General features: G+C 55.9%; 1 protein-coding gene across 1 annotated transcript in view; it reads right to left on the reverse strand.

The window, feature by feature from the left end:
* PIEZO1 (piezo type mechanosensitive ion channel component 1) overlaps nt 1–21,584 on the reverse strand; it is a 100,508-nt gene extending 78,924 nt beyond the window's left edge. The window contains exon 1 of the mRNA XM_044986892.1: nt 20,871–21,584. Within this exon, the coding sequence (XP_044842827.1) occupies nt 20,871–20,934 (64 nt within the window). The 5' untranslated portion in view covers nt 20,935–21,584. The remainder of the gene's footprint in view (nt 1–20,870) is intronic.
* Between the last annotated feature and the right edge of the window lie 234 nt (nt 21,585–21,818).

The raw sequence follows: 21,818 nt of genomic DNA on the forward strand, positions 1-21,818 counted from the left end.
CAGGTACCACAAAGATTACAATTGCCACAGCATTGATTTAGGACTCAGAGTGAGCTCCAAGATGGGGCAATAGCCAAGAGGACAGTGAGAACACTCCCCATTAGGGACACGGGGCTTGGCAGGCTCCATCTAGTCCCATACCCTGTCTCTACCAGTAGCTAATACCAGGTGTTTCACAGGCGGTGCAAGAGCCTTTGGGCTACAGTTATGGAATGTCCACCCCTAGGGAACTTTCTTCCTGACCCCCATCATTTAGTGGCTAGCTTATGTCCTGAAGCATGAGGGTTTAATTCCCCCTCTCTTTTTAAAAAAATTTTTCTATCCCATCCAATGTAATCGCAAGGCTCTGATTATCCTTATAAAGGCTAATCCTCTTTCAAGTCTACCTGCTTCGCTCTGGCCTCAACAATTCCTCGGGTCACTGGTTAATCAGGCCTGGCGTAAAAGGGGCATTTCCCTTTATCAGCTTTAGACCTGCTGCTTGCACAGACTGTCTCCCAGCGCTTAAGAAAGGGTAAAGAGAAGCTTCCGATCAGCTCGCTCTGTGCCAGTCATGACTGCGACCACCTCTGTACTGGCATTTCCTATTCATCTCCTCTCCAAACTCAACAGCAATAGTCCTTTCAGATTTCTCATCCCGAGCCCTCTCCCGAGGCCTCAGGCCAGGATGTATAAGACAGTCTAGAGAGTCTATTAAAAATGTTGAGAGTTAATAAAAAGTCTCTGATCCAACCCTCCCCTGTGTTTTTGTACGGGCCAGAGGAACTCTGTGGGGAAGGAACCTGACAGATTCACCCCCTTGGCCTGGGGCTGGCAGGGCCTTGCCCTTGGGGGGGGGCCAGTAAAGAGGTGCTGTCCAAGCCCCCCAGTTGAAGCCACTGGAGTTTGCTGGTGGGTCTTTCTTGCCAGGGGTCCCTCGCCCACCTCGCTGGTCTCAGCTAATCCCTCAGTCTCACCCCATACACACACAGCTCCAGAGTGGGGGCGAGGGGGCAGCCATGCCTAGCCAGCGGGGCTTGCCAGAGCCAGGAAGATGCAGGGGAGAGGAGAGAAGCAGCAATTTTTTTGCATGGGCTAAAGTTTGCCGAGCTTGAATCCCGCCTCCTCCTCCCTCACCAGGGCTCCGTGCCGGTCGCTTTCTGGGCAGACAGCTGCTCCCGCTGAGCCATGTTCATCTTCCAGATTTGGCCAAAGCGCTGGGTTTTACGGACTTTCCCAAGGAGATGGGTTGATTCATTTTATGCCTCTCTGGAGTACGCTGCTTCCCCCCATCCCCCCCGGCACAGGGCTACTTGGGAAACAGTGAACTGACGTGCTCGTGAAATCCTTTCCAATGCGCTGACGTAGGCAGACAACCACCCCGGAGCCAGCACCTTTCAGAAAGCGGCTGCAGAGCCACTTCCCTTGCACAAACACCATCCATCAGCGGAGGACGGCCGGCAGGCTTCTGGCACAGAGCAGCTCGGCTCTGCCCCCAGCACAGAGCCTGGGGAGCCAACAGCAGCCCTGATGCATCTCAGAGCATCTGTCTCCATTGGGGGCACCCAGGGACTCTCCCAGCTTGAAGCACCAGAGGAAGCAGGGAAGCCACCTAGGGACTTTTTACACTCACAAGGAGGTTTATGCCGCAGCTGCATGGCTGGGGCATTGGATGGCTGCTGAAGGAACAGCACCTCCTGTCGAATCAGCTCCCCAGAGGTCTCCCCTCCGGAGGCTGAACTGGCCTGACCCTGCTTAGCTTACAGTGGAGACCGTCCCAGCTGGGGTGGGGTTGGCTGCATGGCAAAAACTATCGAGGGATTCACAGCGCAAGTGGCTCTGACCCAGGCTGTGGTGGATCCTCCCCTCACACCTCAGAGATGCTCAGTGTTTCCATAGGGCCAGTAAAGGCAGTGCCTGCTGGCGCAGGTCTGGGGCCAGGGTTACAGACCCCCAACAAGGGCAGCAGCTTGGCAAGCCGAGCCCCTAGAGATGGGGGGCCCTTCTCTGGAGCAGCTCTAAGAACTGGGGACAAAGCGCTTGGGGCAAGGGTGGGAGAACCGGTCACAGTGCAGGAGTTAGCAGAGGGTTAATGCGTTACTCAGAGCTGGAGCTGCCAGCCCCAGGAGTTTGTTTCTTTCAAATACTTTTCTGTGAGGAGAGAATAAATCACAGCTCGGGAACAGCTCAGCTCTGACTCTGCTGGGTTGTTTAAACGCTGACCTTTAACCCAGCCTCGAAATCTTCCCAGATGAATCTGTGCTGCACATTAGGGTTAGGAGCAGCCCTGCCCACGAGGCTGGGAAGCAAAATCAGAAGAGCTCAGTGCAAGGGACTTGCCCACAGCTACAGGCTGGTGGCAAAGGAAATGAAACCTCACCGTCTCCTTCGCTCAGCCGCTTCGCACCTGGTGCAATCGCCAACCACCGCTCGCTGGGCGTGGGGAGGAGACGGCTAGTGCAATGGCAGGCAAACTCAGCAAGACAGAGCCACAAAACAGAGTGAGTGAGTCTTCGCTTGCACGACAGGATTTACTAGCTGTATTACGGGAGAGTTAGAGGCCCCAGCGGATACCAGGGCCCCCCATTGAGCCGGGCACAGCACAGACCCCAATCGAGCCCAGGGCCCCTCATTATGCCAGGGGCTGCACACTGGCTGACCAGGCTGCAAGCAAGAGTCGAAGCCAGTGGCTCTCTAGCTTTGCCATTCTGTGGCCCAGCCACTGCACTATCCTCTGGCTCTCAGAACTGTAACTGGCTCCCTACAGAGACCAGACTGTGGCTCTCCGAGTGGTACTGGGTCCCAGAGGGGCAGTGCATAGGCCCAGGTACCCACCACATATAGTCCATCTATGGTGGGAGACTTGGGACCTTCTGTGGGATGAACTGGATCTGTCTATAGCTTGGCCTTCTCGGGGAAGGGAACCGGAACCTGACACATCCATCAATTCATGCCATGCTCACCGTGGCCCACTAGAGAACTGGAGTCTCGCTTTACATCTGAGCAGATGCACGTCAGTTGGGCAACCAGCAGCAGCTGGGAGTCTGCAAGTCTGCACCCGAGCCTGGGAAGCAGCAGGAATGGAGGCCTTGGAGGGCTGGGCAGGTCTGTTTAGGATCTCACTGCTCATCCTATGTAGTGCAGGGGCTAGCCAGGGTACCCTATGAATTGTCCACTTCCTTCTGCCAGAGGAGTAAGCCATGGCTGGTAGGTCATCACCCCCCCGCTGGTACAGAGAATAGAGAGGGTCACACTCATCTTGGGCACTTCAGGAGAAGAATGATTCACGCTGCTCAGAGAGAAAAACGGCCCAGATTTCGAGAACAGACGCGCTGCCTCCTAATGCCCTTCTGTGCACAAGAGGGTGCGCTCAGGAAACAGGCTTCCGCTGGCACGGCGAGCCAGGTGAAGGGCCCAGACTTGCCGGTGTCAGGCTTACAGCCTGGAACGTGATCAGTAAGGCTCCGGAGAGCTTGCCAGAGGGAAGAAGTCAGTGAACAGCTTTGCACAAAGGAAGAGGCGTTCATCTCTCAGCGTGCTGTGCATGACCCCAGCATGACTAACAGCAGCTCTCCAGAGGCTCGGAGGAAGCCTAGGGCTGGCGTGACTCATGGCTGAGGAAGAGCTGCCCGGGCTGCCTGGCGATTGGTAAGCAGGCTGCAGGTTAGCCACCCCTTCAGTGACAAGGAGAGAGAGGAGGGTTTTCCCTGGTTTTTCAGGGGACAGATTTCCCCCCCTTGAGCACCGACTGAGCATCGCTTTGCTCTCCGAGTTGTGCCCCTGGTCACAGCGACGCGCGGGGAGGAGAGCGATGCTCAGGGTGAGAAGGGGAGCAGCGTCCGGCCCGCTGAGCGCTCCCTGACACTTTGTGGGGAGAGCCCCAAGCCCTGACATAAACAGCCTGGGAAGCCTGCGCACCTGGCAGCCCTGTATTTACCAACCTGCTGTGTGCAACCCGGCAGAGGGGCTGGTCCCACAAGGTCCTCACTGCCCCACACGCTTGGGAGGAGCTCCCCATCCGCGTCGTTAAAGCTCCCTCCTCCTCCTCCTCCTCCAAAGCTTCCAGAAAACCATGGCCATGCTCGGCTGCTGGGGTGCTGAGAGCACAGCCTGTCATGCTGACCAGCACCATTTCCTTGTGCTCCCCCATGGGTCTGCCTGGCTCCAGCTGTTGTCTCATCTGTATATTGTCAGCTCTTTGGGGCAGGAGCAGTTGTATTGTCCGGTCTCTGTACAGCACCTAACACACTGGGGCCTGGCCCACGGCTGGGGCTCACAGGCAACACGACACTACAAATAATAAATATGAAGATCAAGGAACTCTCAATATCATCTACTGAAACACCAAGGAGAGCAAGGGAAGGGAGTCAGGTGCTCTCAAAGGGATGGGTCCCCTTTCTTCGGAGTGCTCCCCGACGACAGCAACTGACCGAGTCCTTCCAGGGTGATCACTGTTTACACACACCCAAGGGGTACTAGACTCTCTAGGTCACCTTCAGGAGGGAAGTCGGAGGGATTTTCTCCGCCTGCACTACAGAGGGCTTACGCTCTAGCGCAGTGGGAGTGCAGACAGGTTCTGCCACATGGCAGATTGCAGCATCAAGTCTGGAACAGCACAGGGTCATGCCTGAGAACAAAGTCCCCCTTTCCCATAGTGTAGTGTTTCCACTTTACTCCACAGCACTGGCATACGGATGAGTTATCCCAGGCATATCCAGGGGGTGGAAAGGGGCTCTGAGCTAGCGTTCGTTTCAGGTAGCCGGATAAAGTCATGAATATTGAGAGGTTCTCCAGGGATGTTGCACAAACAGTGCTGAAGACATGCCTATGAAAGCTTAGCTTCGCTTGACTGGACACGTCCTCTGCAGGGAAGACGACAGGTTCCAAAAGGAAAAATCTAAGGTGAACTTTAAAATGGGCAGGAGGTGACGAAGCGAAGAGAGGAAGAGACCCAAATATGTCCTCCCCGACTGCGACAGAAAAATCAACGGTTGGGAAGCCAAAGTGGCCAACCAGCCGGCTTAGCGACCCAGAGTAACAGCTGGTGCAGAAAAATTTCAAAGCAAGACATATTGGCCAATGATAGGAGAGGGTATTTGTCACGGAGTGTGGGGGAGCCAGGCCCTGCACCCTCGGTCTCCCTGCCGATTCACCAGGACTCTCAGCCAGCCAGTAAAGCAGAAGGTTTATTTAGACGACAGGAACACAGTCCAACACAGGTCTTGCAGGCACAGATAACCGGATCTCCCCGGTTAGGTCCATCTTGGGGGCCTCCCAGCCCCCTCGGGGATCAGAGCCCGGTCTCTCTGCCTCCCCTCTGTTCTCCAGCCAACTCCAATCTGCCCAGCCCCCCTCCGGCCCCTCCTCCCTGCTCTGCCTCTTTCCCGGGCCAGGAGGTCACCTGACCCCTTTGACTCTCTAGCCCGCACCTTTGCAGGGAGGGGCCCGGCCATCAGTTGCTAGGAGACAGAGTGTCAGGCATTTGCTGCATGGACTTTTGCTGCTAGATACTTAGGAACTGTACCCAGCCCCCAGTGCAAACAGTCCCACTTCGGCACAGTATTGCACAAGCAGAGAAAGAAGGACGACAAGGACAATTTTTGCTTTTCCCCGCTTCCAGAAAAGTCTGCAAGTCAAGACCTGGAGTCTAGAGACATTTTCAGAGCTTCCTAACTTGGTCACCTTCAATACTCAGGACAACAAAGCCCCATGACCCTGGAGAGGAAATATCACCAGTAAAATCACTACTGTACCTTGATGACAAAGCGGTGCGATCTATGGACTTAGGGGCCCCGGATCACCACATCAGCTGTGCCACCAGCGTCCCCTGGCCTTTCTGTGGGAATCAATCACATTTCTGTGAGGTGGGTGCTCAGTCCCACTAGTTTTATTTGGAAGGACTAATCTCTCCACTGAACCCCTTCCCACCCAGTGGGATCTCATGGGTGTAGCCAGGAAGTTGGTAGAGAAACCCACCTCAAGGGCAGAAATCCTGAACTACTGACCCAAGGAGGACAGGTTCTTAGTACGGATGGCAGGTGCATCCCCTAGAGCAGGAATTCCAGCAAGGAGCTGAAGACAGTCAAGGAACAGCATGTGCCCCATCTCCCCTTTCACTGTTGCCAGCTGACAGCAAGCCGTCTCCATAGCGACATCCAGGAATTTACTCTTGCCAGGATATGGGGTGTTTGCTAGGCGATGGCCACAGGGGACCCAACTGGTTTGGCTCATCAGCCCCCGAGTAAATCCACAGCCAGACTTGATTCGTTTAGCTTCCACGCTAGGAACAGCGCTGCATTCTGAGTAACGGTGCAGGGCCCACGCCCACCCAGCCCTCGGACCGGGGCACGTAAAGGGAAGCTCCCCCAGGTAAGCCCTGGGATGAAACCCAGCTCCGGCTCACAAACTACTGGCTGCAGCAGCTAGTGCTGGAAGAAAGGGAGGTTCTGAAGCAAACAGTGGGGGACAGATGTTGCGTGAAAGCCCCAGGTCACGGCCCAGAATAGCTGGTCGTGCATTAGCTACAGGGACTAGGAGCGACTTCCTAGTCAGTGGCTAGCACCTCCACCAAGCTGTGCTGCTCTGGGACCCAGGCTCTCTGGCTGGGTCACTGACAGACAGGGAGGGATTTGGCAGAACTGGGACAAGCCACCTGCTGGTTTGAGGCAGGTGGTTTCTTAATGCAACATTAAGCAGCTTCCAGGCCTCTTGGCCCAAGTCCATTCAAGTAGCCAGCGAGCCTCAGAGCCCCTGGAAAAGCAGCCGGTTCTCCGTGCCGGGAAGGCTGCTCAGTGCTACGCTTGCACACAGTCACTGCGGTGTCGCACACCCGGAGCACAGCCTATTGAACCCAGAGCGTCCCCCTCGTGGGATCGGCCTGAACCCAACGCCGCCTTTGGCAGCTGTGAATCTCCGCAGTGGCTGTTTCACTGGAAATAGCAACTGAAGAGGTTTCAGGAGCACTTGATGCTAAGTAACCGGCCTCATTAATTGCTGCTGCACTCACGGGGACCCGCTGGCGCTCTGCAGTAATTAACACCGCGCTATTTAATCCATGGCACGCAGCGCTATTTGGACACGCCCACAATGGGGGGCAGCGACGGCGGGCACCACAGCCCCGGTTAAGAGGACAGGAACAAGGGGCATAGCCAAGGGACGCCCCGGTAATGGGATGCTTTGAGCATTTAACCCTCCAATGTCCCCCTCACAGCCATAGATGAGCGAGATTATCCAGTGAACTGCTCCTACAACCCCCATTAGAGTCATTCCCCGGCTCCCCCGTTCCTCGCCCCAGTGCCCCATTTAGAGCATCCCTGATTCCCACACCCGAGCCGCAGCCCCTGGCAGGAGGGCAGCAAAGCTGGGTGAGATGGACGCAGACAGTGGGCAGCTGCCCAGGTTCTCCCACGGCATGGCAGTGACATGAAGCCGCCCCCCAGCCGGGATGGAGCGGGGGGGGGAGCAGTTCCCAACAGCTAGAAGGTGCAGGCAAACGTCCCCACAACGTTACTTCACACCCAGGCCTCGCATTCATCCCAAACAAGCCACAGAGATTCATCGAGCCAGCCCTGCGGCCCAAGGCTGAGGCTGAGACGCGTGTGACCACAGGCTGCAGAGGCGTCGCTCTTCCTGCACTTGGGGGGTCATTTTCACACCATGGAAGACAGGACAGATGTGTGTCTCCACACCTTACGCAGTGAACTGAACGACAAGATCACATCACGGCAATCTCAGGGCCCATGAGAATGGGCAGCTGTGACTCAAACAGCTGGAAGGTTGCGTGCTGTCTCTGGCGGACACCAGCCCTGGCGGGGAAGGGGGGTGGCATGTTAATTAGAGCTGGGGACTGGGAGACAGGACTCCAGGGCTCTACTTCCGGTTCTGCCACTGCCGCACCATGAGACCTTGGGCGAGTCACTTAACCCTTCCGTGCCTCCATTACCCCATTTCACAGAGGGGGACGCGACCTACGAGAACATCTTAGACATTGCTAAAGCACCTTATTACCCCCCTCCCCGCTACCATGACGATAAGAGGATGTAAAGTGCTTGGAGATCCCCGGATAAAAGGAGTTTGTCCTTCTCAAAGTGCTATTCCTCCAGGCGTTCCAGGTCACCTTAGTATTCCAGCTCCAGGGCTTCCCTTCCCCGTGCTAGTGGGACCAGGCTTAGGAACCCTTTGGCTCTGGCACCAGAGAAGACTCCCTAAGCCCACTGCCCCCCCCCCCCCAGTAAATCACAGGGAAATCAATCCTGACTGCATTTCTGTCCCACCTGAGCTGCCCGCCCCACCACACTCTCCAGCGCCCCGGGGTGCGCACACCCATGCTGCCTCGCACTTGGCACTCAGATGAAAAACCCCTTCCCCACTAATTCAGAGGCCAGACAGATCGCTCTGTGCTGCCAGGGACGTATCGAACATGCTCCCAGCCAGCCAGATTCCTAGCAAATCAGTCAAGATTTCCTGTTACTGGAAGAGGCGATCAGAAATGCCATTTCACCCACTACATCCTGTTTCTATGGAAAATGAATCCAACTCCTAACTGCGCCGTGAGATGCAGACATCTGCTAATGATCCCTGGGGCCTCCGCTGGCAGGGGGGCTGCGGTCGGGGTCACCAAACTCCAAGGGGGTGGCCATTTGGATCCAGGCCTCCCAAGCAGGCTGTCTGGGGAGAGGCTGGGCAGTGCCATGGATTGCTTCTCGGAAGGGGCAGCTCCCACCCCAGGGCACTATTGAGGCAGCCCCCCGGGTCTGGATGCCACCTTTGGGTGAAGGGTGGGGAGGTGCAGAGGGTGTTAGAGGAGTAGCCCAGCTCTCCGGCAGGGGCACAAGATATGGCCCACATGGGAGCCAGCTTCTTTGCTCCGCTATAAATAGATCTTAATGGGGAGGTGGCAGAAAGACCCCGCCCGGCCCTGCCAAGCAGAGCTGCAGGGTTCTATTACTGGCTGCCGCTTCCGCCAGGCAGGACCATACACCACAAACCCAGCAGGGCCGCTGGGCTGGGAGGGGCAGACGGCTCAGCCCAGGTTTCACTTCCCAGCGGAGGAGGCCGGACAAGCCCCTGGCCCAGACCCTGCTGCTCTCGTCCCACGGGAAGCCTGTGCCCACCCTCGGCTCAGCAGTGGCACAAAGGGGACGTCTAGGCAGCAGGAGCCAGCGTGAGAGGCAGGCTCTGGGCACAGCCGACACCCAGAAGGAGAGCAGGCCACTGGTGCTCTCAGACAGCAGGGAAGGGGGAGCTTGGCTATTCCAGATGGATACCTAGCCCCGGCTCCATCCTCCACCACCAGCCCTTCCGGTTAGGGCGGGAACCAGCCCCTGCAGCAATGGGGAGGGAGCGCCAGTCGCATGGCGGGGTACAGGAGAGAGCTGTGTGCAACGCACCGTCTGGCGCTCAGGACTGGCAGGCACAGCTGCCCCTAGGAATCACTTGCATTTCCATAGCCCGTCACCCAAGGATCCCAAAGCTGTCTGCAGACATTAAGGGTCACAACCCCCCCAGCAGCAGTTCCTAAATCCTGTGCTCCCATCACTAGGCCACACAGCCCCCGTGCATTCAGCGGGGCGGGGGAGGGCACTGGAGCATGCCCCAGCCCTCAGCTCATCGGGATGCAGAGCCAGGCTGTGTGGACATTGTGCCAGCCCAAAGCTGCTGAAGGGGACAGAGAAATCTGTGTCCCGACGGCCTGGCCAGTGTGCGCCCAACACACCTTTAGGCTGCAGCCCTGGCAGAATCAAGTAAAACAATGTGGGAAGAGACTCTGCTTTACCCCAAAGATGGCAGGCATTCCCGCAGCTCCTTCCCCAGCCTCCAGCACCATCGCTGGCTTGCCAGCCCGCTCCAGAGCCAACCGACAGCACCAGCCACCCCGATTTCTCATCCCCTGGCTGCTCTGCTGTGCCCCGGTGGTCTCCCTCTCCCCCTCCATCTGAGCTGCTTCCCCACCATGTCGCCCCCGGCCCCACAGCCCTGCCCATTGGAAGGCCCCTCTGCACAGTGTGTGGCTGACCCCCGTAGAGTTTGGGGAGGGTGGTTTAAGTACCAGTGCAGCTCACGAACAGCCTGCAGTCGCCTGGCTCCACAGGTCCAGAACAGAGCCGCCGGCATGCTGGGAAAGGGATGCAAAGCCCTCCCGCATCAGCCAGTCCAGGAGCTGCGGGTTCCCAGGCAGCAAGGGGTCTGGACAAGCCCCTGCCCCCAAACCAACCAGCAGAAGGGACCCCGCTGGCCCTGCGATGGGATGCAGGGAGAAGTGACTTAGGAGCGAGCTGGGTCCCAGGCAGGGCACAGCACTGGGGGCTCAGAGGTTTCCCCTCTTAAGAGATGGGCTGTTAAATTCTGCACTAGCTGAGCCTGCTGGGTGCCTTTCAGGGCTCGCCCAAGGAGCACGCTTGGCTAGGAAGTCTGGGCTTGCCGGGGCCAGACATGGGGATGCCAACAGCCTGCGCTAAGGGCGAATGATCCCCCGTCAGAGGGGAGATGGTGCTGCTCCAACCTGGGGGGCTGGAATCTGCCTGCAAACGTCAATCTTCATAGGCAGGCCGGGAACGCAGTGGGACCGGTGTGTGGTACAGGGCAGCTGCCATCTCAGTCCCGGCTGTGCCCACCCAGCTACCGGGCTGAGCAGGGCTGAGGGCAGAGGAACCCTGAGAATGCAGCTTCCCGGTGAAAGGGCTGAGGCAGCTGCTGGCCTGGGTGGGAACCCGCAACTCTTTGTAACAGGCCCTGCGATCCCAAAACAGCCCCGTTGAGCCCCGTGGAGCAGAGCTCTGCTGGGTAGGTGTTGGGCCCCGCTGGGCTGCACCTCAGAGCAGTACCTGCACCCTGGGGTTTCAGCGGCTGAGACCCTGGAAGGACTGGCCAGGAAAGTGTTCCAGGTGCTGGATCTCTCGCCTCTTGCACCTCGGCATTTCCGCCCTGGCCTGGCAGGACCAGATTCACTCACATTGGCCGGCTCAACATTCGCAGAGATTTATGGGAGCCCCGTTGCCCTTTGCATAAGCTTCCCAGCCCAGAAGCTAGCCCCCTCCTGAGCTGAGAGAAGCCCAGCATCACCTGCACTCTCCCCTCACGGAGCCCAAAGGCACAAAGACTCGAGAGAGGCCTGGGCTGAAGACAGGAGCAGAAACCAAGAACTGGGTTCTAATCCCAGCGCTAACACCAACCCCGCTGCGGCCTGGGGGCAAGTCACTCTCTCTGCTGCAGCTCCCCGAGCCCAGTTCCCAGGGGGTCTCATTAACGCAGCGTGCTGAGCAACGGTAACTCAGTCTCACTCCAACGGCAGATCCCAAGGGGGGCATCTTACACTGGCCAGGAATAGTGGGGCTGCAGTCCCCAGGCACGCTGCCCTTGGAGAGGTAAGGCCCGTGCTAGATACCAAGCTACCTGATTCCTGCTTTCGGCCGACTGCCCAGTTCTCTCTCCCCCAACAGCTACATTCCCTGAGCCGCCATCATATTTTCCATTCGCTGTCCAGGTCTCAGCAGTTTACGCCACTGCAGTGAAGTTAAACACCCGTTGTTTAAACAAACCCACCCCCACCCCCCTAGCCCAGCACACGCCACCGTGTAAACTCGCAAGCTGAACACAGTGCAGCTGCCCTCCCTGGGTCACACTTGGACCGTTTGGGGAAAAACAGTGTAAATTAATCAGTGGACCAGCCCCCACCTCTCCCTCCCAACAGAGCCAGGATACAGCCAGGTGAGGGCATACAGAGGCCCACGGTCTAAGGTGGATCTCGAATAGCCGGATGGCATTGCCGAGGGCTCAGGCAGAGAGCCGTGCAGGGGGCCCAACGCGTGCAGAGCCGGTTCACGGACAATACCAAGTGGCCCACAAGCGATCACAACGGCAGCCCTCGGACGCGTGCAGCGTTTTAGCTCGCTGTGTCCGACGGGAGCAAAGTGCTAAGCAGTCCTAGAGCCACTCAATCACCCAGAGCACAGGCACCGCAGCGGGGCTGAGCGGCTCCTGCTTTCCCAGTCCCCCCCAACGCCCCGGATCAGCCAGTGCTGCAGCCAAAGGAAGATGAGACTGGCCCACACGGCATGGCAGCCGGGTGCACTTACATTCCACCGCTGGGAATTTGTTTACACAGCAACATTTTCACAAGGCTGATCATGGGCAGGTTTGTACGGCGGCTGCCAAACAATGCACCTGGCAGGGAGGGACCGGGGGGGGGACGGGGGACGGACAGGACAGGAGGGGCTAGGAAGAGATGGGTGGGGAGCAAAGTGAAACCAAAAACTAGACGGGCAGGACGGAAGCCAGCCTTGCAAGATGACAAAACTGTTTGGGTGGTGGGGGGATGTCGCACAGAGATAGGGCTTGTGAGAAGGCGGTGCAGGGTGCAAGGCCGAGGTCCTACAGGTGCGCTCATGCACATGCCCTTAAGCAAGGCCCACAGGGGAGAAACTTGTGCTGGTTTAGGACCCTGCACAGAGGACATATTTGTACATGCACATGCGCTACACACACACACAGACACACCACCGCACACCATGCAGACTGGCACCACACACACACACACACACACACACACACACACACACCACCACACACCATGCAGACTGGCACCACACACACACACACCCCGCAGACTGGCACTACACACACACACGCACAGACACACCACCGCACATCGTGCAGACTGGCACCACACACACACCACTGCACACCATGCAGACTGGCACCACACACACACACCCCCGCACACCATGCAGACTGGCACCACACCCCCCCCCCACAGACTGGCACCACACACACACACCCCCGCAGACTGGCACCACACACACACACACCACCGCACACCATGCAGACTGGCACTACACACACACACACACCCCGCAGACTGGCACCACACACACACACGCCACCGCACACCGTGCAGACTGGCACCACACACACACACCCCACCGCACACCATGCAGACTGGCACCACACACACACACACCCCACCGCACACCATGCAGACTGGCACCACACACACACACACGCCACCGCACACCGTGCAGACTGGCACTACACACACACACACCCGCAGACTGGCACTACACACACACACACACCACCGCACACCATGCAGACTGGCACTACACACACACACACACCGCGCAGACTGGCACCACACACACACCGCGCAGACTGGCACCACACACACACACACACGCCACCGCACACCATGCAGACTGGCACTACACACACACACACCGCGCAGACTGGCACCACACACACACACACCATGCAGACTGGCACCACACACACACACACACACACACACACCCCCGCAGACTGGCACCACACACACACACCCCACCCCGCAGACTGGCACTTTGTTACAAGCACCAGTTATTTTTTGATTTGAGGCCCTGCCCATGGAAAGCAGACACTGAGGCCGTTTTACTTCTCTTCTAGTTAAAATAAGAGCCCAACCACAGGAGGTGCCTGGCTGTGCAGCCCACTCTCCCGGACAAGCAGCAGCTCGGGGAGAGCGGAGCCGCTGGCTGGAGCCTGCTTCGTGGAGTGTTTATTTCAGGAAGAAAAAAAATAAAAGCTAAAATAGGGAGGCTGGTAAACAGCAGCCAGCACCTGGGCTCGTCCAGGAGAGAAACCCCTAAAAATACCCCCTATAATTACATCATTAACAGGTGGGGTCAAGGGGACTCCTGTATTACACAGAACACTTGAGAGAGGCTGAAACCCAGGGAAATGAGGCCTTTCGAGAGCAGGTCACATTGGAGCGGGGTCCTTATCCCACCCTTAGCGCTGTTCTGGTGTGGACAGAGGGGAGTCGAGGAGTCGAGTTTCTGTGCCAGTTCCTCACAGTCAGGAGTCTGCTCAGATCCAAGCTGTGCAGTTCGATTTCCATCATTTTAAAGTCATTATGTTAAACAAAACTCTAGTACAGACAAGGAACCTCCACCAGCAAACACACGCTGAAGCTACGGCCTTGTCTACACAGAGCTTTAACACACGTCACGCTGATCACCACACGTCCCTCTTCCCTGTAGTGGGCATGAGATTGCAGGCCGAGATCGGGTCCGAGTGCACACGCCTGCCCCAGCCACAGGCCCCCGCCATGTCAAGCCTTGCCCTGGGATCTGTGTGCGCGCACAGGGGCTTCCATTCACAATTACTGCCTATGACCAAGAGCAGAACGTCTGGCACAATGGAGACAGCTGGGCGGGACCAGTGAGGAAATAGCTCTGAGGAAGCAGCCCCCTGTGTAGCACTGTAACCGTGCCAGGTGTTTCCCACATACAAACTCCCTGCCCTAAGCTGCTTACAAGAGGAACAGTCTACAGGCAAAGGGGCAGGAAGAGGAAGGAGCCGAGGCTAGTGGGCGAGGCAAGGTTAGGACGGGCTACTGGACACGGCGCTCTTGAGGAACAGTACTGAGGTTATGGAGCTGGACCAGGGCCTGGAGCCAAGCCAAGCACTCTGGGCTGCCAGTGAGATGCCCGCCCCTTTCCGCAGGTGGTGCTTCCAGAGAGGGGCTGCAGGAGTAGCTGAAGTGAGGTGGGCGAGGAAGAGGACAAGATTTGGGAAGGCTGTTGGCAGCAGAGACAATAGTGAAAAGAGACCGAAGGGGAACGGAGGCTGGCAGCAGTGGCAGAGATGGGGATGGGACCAGGGTAGACACATGATCAGGGCCAGTGTCCTGGAGAACCTGGGAAGAGACAACACGGGGCTTACGGTTCACATGCACCCCGAAAGGGAGGCAGGAAAGTGACACTGCAGGCAGGGGAGAGGATTCAGCCAGGATCCTCTGGATGGACTGGAGAGGGGAGTATCCAAGACCTGAGAGGTGATGATACAGGGGTCAAGACAGGAGAAGACTAGGGCAGGAACAAGCAGCTGGGATGGGGAGGGAAGGTTACGTTTTAGAGATGTTGTACAGAAAGAAGCTGCAGGACCTCGGTTACGTTCTGGATTTTGGAAGGGAGTAAGGAGATCTGGTTTTATCGATGGTTCTTCCACTGACTCACTGTGTGAATCTGGATAAGTGAGGTCCCCGCTCTGTGCCTCAGTTTCCCCATCCAGAGAATGCACAGTTCTGCCCAAGCTCACAGCGCTATTCCGGGGTTTATCGGTGGTGTTTGCGAAGTGCTCAGGCACAGTGGTGTTCAGTACCACAGACGTGCCTAACAGCCTTTTTCAGAAGGAAATAACTCGGCAGGGTTTCACAATATTCTTCCCCACATCATACTGGGAGCTGGTCCCCTGAACGTTCCATTTTGAAAAAAACAGTTTTGAGCACACTCAAGAGTCTTATATTTGATCTCCTAGAGCTAAAAAGGACAGTGGCTACTTCCCAGTGTAAAGAAACAACTACAGAACCTAATATGCAGGGGGAAGTTAAGCAATTTTAATAGGATTTCAAAGAACACAGTTTTGGGGCTTTAAAGATTTGCCTGCAGTGCTCTGAAAGCAAATGCTGCCAGCACTACGCCAGGGCAGAAGGTGAAACTGACAAGGCTCGTGTCGCTGTCAAACCTGACTGAACAGCGAACAAGTTCTTTCAGTCTAAATAATCTCAGCTGTTGTTCAACTCCAGGGGCAAGCAGAGGAAGTCTCTTGTAGAACGAGATTATATCCATTGTGAACACACACATAACCAGCCAAAACCTCAACTGGTGAAAATGACATGACAGTAGGCCTCACCGAAGTCAACAGTGCTACACCAATTTACATCAAGTGAGGATCTGCCTCTGTATATTTTATAACCGTGTGTCTCCCCAAGATGCCCAAACCAACATGAAGCGAATTTGGGAAACAAATCCTTGCTTCCAACCTGAAACGCTCCACATCAACTTCTTGCGGCTGTGGTTAACACCCAAAAAAGTGGGTTTGTAACAGACACATGGACACACTCTCGTAGTGGTGTTTGCAGGCAGAGTTATAATTATCTTCTCACATCCTGCACACTAGTGAGTCACTGCTAGTCACTGCTTGAGAGACACACATACTAGAACAAATAGGAAGTCAGCAACTTTTAAAAACGCCTCTGCCACCAAAAAAAAAAAAAAGGGTCAACTAAAGAGATAGTCAGATTTTCTCTAACCGCCAAGAAAGCCCACTTTCTGAATCCCTGTAAATCACATCCTGACCTGCTGTGATCCCAAAGGCAGCCTGACCGCTCATGGCAATCAGTTTCAGCTTATTAACGGGAGGAGGTGGCACTGCTGCTGGCAAAAGTAGTCAAGCAATTTTGACCTCCTGGAGAAGAGTCACACTATAGCTTTTCACAGCTGCAGATTTTCCCCTCAACCGCTCTCCTTTTTCCTCCAAGCAGCAGTTTGCCACAGAATTTGGGTTGGAAAGCCACACGCTACCTTCCCTTCCCCCCCGCCCCACAGCCTCCCAGTTTCTAACTAGAATCTAAAGATGTCTTTGGCTGTGGTTCATCACCCTGGGGAAATGGCAAAAGCCCCATAGCCTGAGACTTTTTCAAAATTTGGCCAGACAAAACACAAGGAAGTTGTTGAGGGCAATCCTTCATTTGCAGAGCAATGGGCTGGATGACCCAACAGGGCTTTTCATTAGTGTCTATTTAAAGGTAAACTGACAGTCCACTGTCAACTAACTTACTTCACAGAGCAGCACAGCTTGAAAGAGTTGATTCTGTTTTTTAAGTCTCAGGACACTGGTATTTTCCAGACTACTAGCCAAACGGCTGCTCAGGCTGGTGGTGCATCTGCCTCCAAAGAACAACATTGCTTAAAACAGTCTGCGAGCAGCTTTGTATTATTGATTTGACCTCTGAAAACCAGTTGCTACAGCCAAGGTGGGTTTTCCCCAAGCATAAAGATTACCCAGAATGGATTAGGGGGAAAAGCCAAAATGAGTCAAAACTGCACCCTGCAGGCTATTAGCACAGCTCCTGGAAACTCAGCAGAGATTTTCTAACATCACCATACATCAGTCAGTCCCTCTCTCACAAGTTTCTGGAAATTAGATTGCAAAGTAAACTCTGGAGTAACAGAAACAGCTCAGGGATGAGCAGAAGTTTGCTTTTTAAATATTTCTGAAATACTGGCTGGCCTGACGCATGCAGAGACTTCAGACAGAGGCCGGGGAGGAAGAGTAAGAAGTTAGATTTCTAAGAAAAAGAAACTTTGGTAGCCAAGTGATGCAACAGACTCCGGCATCACAACTTTTTCCTACTTCACATACTCATGCCTTGGTAGGTCTCACTATGTTTTATCATTCTGAATAATAACTCTTGCAAAAATGACACTCACTTCAAAAAACCAACCAACACCTGTTACTACCACCTGATATGATTAAAACCACCTCTGTCTTAGGGTTTTGTACTGCCACTCACCAGTACAGTAGCTGGGTGCCTTCCACGTAGGCCAGATTGACAACACATGAAGACCATTAGGGACTTCATTATCTCTGGAGTTATGCCGGGAGAAGGGGCAGGAGGTTCTGCTGAGGAGTGGCTGATGTGGAATAGATCATTCTGCTTGTGGTAGAAAAGCTTTATCAAAGAGGAAGGATTTGCAGCATTTCCATGAGTGCTCAGTTGCTTGATTCTAATCGCAGGAAGTTCCTTCCCCAGCTGGGTCACCCTCCTCTGAGGGCAGCGTGGCGCTGGGTCTTGCACCACTGTGCTTTGCGATGCTGACATTCTACCACACACGCTGCTTGTTTGTTCTGAGACACTTCCACACCTCAGACAGTGCCATCCGATGGGTCACTGGATTGGGAGTTAAAAAACCTGGAATAAAACACCTAGTATTTACACCAGCAGCTCTCAGAACACTTCACCGACAAGCATCCTGGTCCCCACTCAATAGATAAGGAATCGGAGGCCCTGAGGCCGAGTTCTCACAGTAGTTCCCTGACAGCCAGGTCTGACTCCCAGTCCTGTACTCCATCCACTGGACACAGCAGACTCCTTTTTCAAACCGAAACCTCTTGACAAGGTCCTGTTAACAGGCGTGGCCCCACTCACCTAGCTGCAGCAAGTCAAGTAAAGAGAAGGTCTGTTAGCAGCTGGCCTGCACTGATTCGATGCATTTTCCTGCTGCCTGGGGAAAATGTGTAAGAGCTACTCCCCCAGCAGCACTACGCAAAGCTGCTTGTTTTTCTACCCCCTAAGCCTGTGTCTTGGGACAACAGAACGTAAGAACAGCCAGATTGGGTCAGACCAATGGCTCATCTAGCCCAGTATCCGGTCTTCCAACACTGGCCAGAACCAGATGCTTCAGAAGGAGTGAAGAGAACAGGTCAATTATTGAGTGATCCATCCCGTCATCCAGTCCCACCATCTGGCAGTCAGAGTCTTTGGGACACCCAGAGCATGGGGTTGTGTCCCTGATCATCTTGGTTAACGGCCATTGCTGGACCTGTCCTCCATGAACTTACCTGATTCTTTTTTTAACCCAGTTACATTTCTGGCCTTCACAACATCCCCTGGCAACGAGTTCCACAGGTGCCTAAGAGCAGAAAGTCAGGTTCACCCAGGACATGAACACAAAGGATCCTGGAAAGTATGACACCTGATTTTATCCCACTCTATACATTCAGGACTTTGATGCAAGTTTGTTCTTCAAACATGCTGTTCGGGGTAGGAACCGTGGTTTCTTACATGTCTCCAATGTGCCATGCACATCAGTGGTAATAGACAAGCCAGTCACTCTTCAAAAAGATGACATACTATTGCAGGGGTAGGCAACCTCTGGCACACGTGCCAAAGGCGGCACGCAAGCTGATTTTCAGTGGCACTCACACTGCCCGGGTCCTGGCCACTGGTCCGGGGGGCTCTGCATTTTAATTTAATTTTAAATGAAGCTTCTTAAACATTTTAAAAACCTTATTTACTTTACATACAACAATGGTTTAGTTATATATTATAGACTTATAGAAAGAGACCTTCTAAGAACGTTAAAATGTAGGACTGGCACACAAAACCTTAAATCAGAGTGAAATGAATGAAGACTCGGCACAGCACTTCTGAAAAGGTTGCCGACCCCTGTACTATTGTAACAGGTTTCAGAGGGGTAGCCGTGTATCAGCAAAAAGAAAAAGAACGAGGAGTACTAGTGGCACCTTAGAGACTAACACATTTATTTGGGCATAAGCTTTCGTGGGCTAGAATCCACTTCATCAGATGCATGGAGCGGAAAATACAGCCGGAAGATCTATAACACAGTGCATGAGAAGATGGGAGTTGCCTTACCAAGCGGGGGGGTCAAGACAATTCAGTTAAAGTGGGTTATCATCAACAGGAGGAAAAACCACTTTTGTAGTGGTAATCAGGGTGGCCCATTTCAACCAGTTGACAAGAAGGTGTGAGTAACAGTAGGGGGAAATTATTGTGAGTATTTGCATGCCACTGGTTGCCATAGTACCTACGTGCCCAGTAGGCAGCTTTAGAGAGACCATGCATAGGAATATAAATCCACACAGACTAGCCAGCACTGCCATGTGAAGACCCACGTTCCATCCTCTATGCCAGTGGCTCTCAACTTTTCCAAACTACTGTACCCCTTTGAGGAATCAGATTTTGTCTTGTGCACCCCAAGTTTCACCTCACTTAACAACTACTTGCTTACAAAATCAGACATAAAAATACAAAAAGGCCATAGAACAGTAAAAGCAGCAAAGAATCCTGTGGCACCTTATAGACTAACAGACGTTTTGGAGCATGAGCTTTTGTGGGTAAATACCCACTTCGTCGGATGCAAGACATAGAACAGTGTTACTGAAAACCAGCTTACTTTTACCATATAATTATAAAAGAAATCAATTGGAATATAAATATTGCACTCACATTTCAGTGTATAGTATATAGAGCAGTATAAACAAGTCATTGTCTGTGTGACATTTTAGTTTGTACCGACATCGCGAGTGCTTTTTATGTAGCCTGTTGTAAAACTAGGCAAATATCTAGACAAGCTGCTGTATCTGCTGGAAGACCTCTCCCTACCCCCGTTGGGAACATGTACCCTGGTTGCGAACCACTGATCTGTGCTAACCTCTCACCCATGGGAGAGCCTCGGGTCACTAAACAAGGGCCCTTCAGGCTAAGACAGGAACATGGTTGGGTTCCTGCCCAGTCCCCTCCAACTAGAAGGGTGGGGATGGGACAGGGGGGTCTTTTCTTAAGGCCACATCCGGGGTGGGGGTTGGGGGGGAGAAAGACTGTTGAAATGAGGAAGGAAGCCAGAGAGGTGGTGCCCCATATAGGTGGGTGGTGCCCCCTCTGGGCAGGGACATTGCTGCTGGGGATGTACCTAGAGTCAACATGAAGCAATTCAGGAACTGGTGGGTGGGGAAAAGAAAAGGGGAGACCGAGCTGTGGTTTTTATACCGAGTGACCCCCCCACTCCCTTCCCCCCTGGGGTCAGCCTCGCCCCGTTTCTCTCCTGCTCGCCAGTTCACTCCCTGGACCTGCCCGCGCTGCTCCGAGCGGCCCAGCCATGCAGCACACGTGCGGAGTGACTGGACAGGTCGAGTTCCCACGGGACTCTCCCCCAGCCCGCTCGCCCACGCGTGCAGGTGAGTCACGGGCGAGCTCCCCACGCGGGACCGCCCACCCGCAGCGAGGAATGTGCAACTCTCCGCTCTGCAAAGGGGCGGGAAGCAAAAGAGCCCGGAGCCGACACAAAGTTTCTCCAGGCGCCCGCTGGGGTCCAGGCGATGCCTCCCAGCGCGACATACACGCGGGGGCTGGACGGCTACAGCCCAACATCCCACCCCAGCCCCCGCGCGGCGAGCAGCCCGGTCCCGGCCGCAGGGGGCTCGGACTGTCCCTAGGCTCCGAGCCCGCACAGGGAACTCCCGACCCACTCGGTCTCGCCTGGACCCCTGCGGGCGGGCGCCCCCTCCCCGGCTCTGACAAACGGGGGGAGGGGGGGCAGTTCCTTACTCACCGGCCAGGAGCGAGAGCGGCAGCAGCAGCCAGTACAGCGCCGCGCACAGCGCCCGCAGCTCCATCCCGCCGCGCGGCTTCAGGGTCCGGGAGGCGCCCAGACTCCCCGTCGGCGCCCGCGGTCAGGCCGAGCCCAGGGGCCGCCCGCGGCGCATGGCGCTGGGCGAGCCCCGGCTGGCTCCGCGCGCAACCATCCCCTGGTGCCGGGCAGCTCCCGCGGGGGAAGTCTCGGCGCGGGCGCGGCTGCCCCCCTCCTGCGGGCCGATCAGCGGGGCCCGCTCCGAGCCCGGGGGGCGGAACGACGCGGCATCGCGGAGCCCCCTTCCTGCCCCGCGCAGGCTCGTGTGTAACCCGAGCAGCCCGGCCGGCCGCGCCAGTGGAAAGTCTGATGCGGGGGAAGGAAGAAGGTGGATTTATCGAGGGGCAGAGCTCGGCGGGCTGGGCCCGGCGCTCCCACGGGTCTTTATAGGCGCGGTCTCCTCCCTGGCCAGCCCCGGGCCGCTTCCCTTCAGCCCCCATGGGCTGGGCAGGGCCGCCTGGGAGCGGCGGGCTCTCGGCTCCCTGGGTGCACCCGCCCCAGCACACACCCGGCCTGCCCAGGGGGAGGCGCTGCGCGGGCAGGGGCTCCCCTGGCCTGGCGGGGAGGGCTCCCGGGGAAGCTACAGCTGCCCCCACCCCCCGCCCGGCTTCTGCTCCTAATGCCAGCGGGCCTGGCTCGGGGGGGGGGCCGGATCCTGACCCCGCAGCACGTGTGCAAGCTGCGGCCACAAGGCGCCGTGCGTCCAACTTGCGCTTTGCTGTGGCGCCCCTGGCCTGCGCCAGCGGGTCCCACTCCCTGCCCGTCCCCGGGCAGCCGCCGCGCTCAGCCGGGGAGGCAGCACCACCTAGCGCCGGGAGCACCCAGCACCCACCCTGCGGCGTCCTGCCCGCCTTGGGTGGCCCCTGCCCT

The sequence above is a fragment of the Mauremys mutica genome, chromosome 14 (genome assembly GCF_020497125.1).
Source record: "Mauremys mutica isolate MM-2020 ecotype Southern chromosome 14, ASM2049712v1, whole genome shotgun sequence".
Taxonomy (NCBI): Eukaryota; Metazoa; Chordata; order Testudines; family Geoemydidae; genus Mauremys; species Mauremys mutica.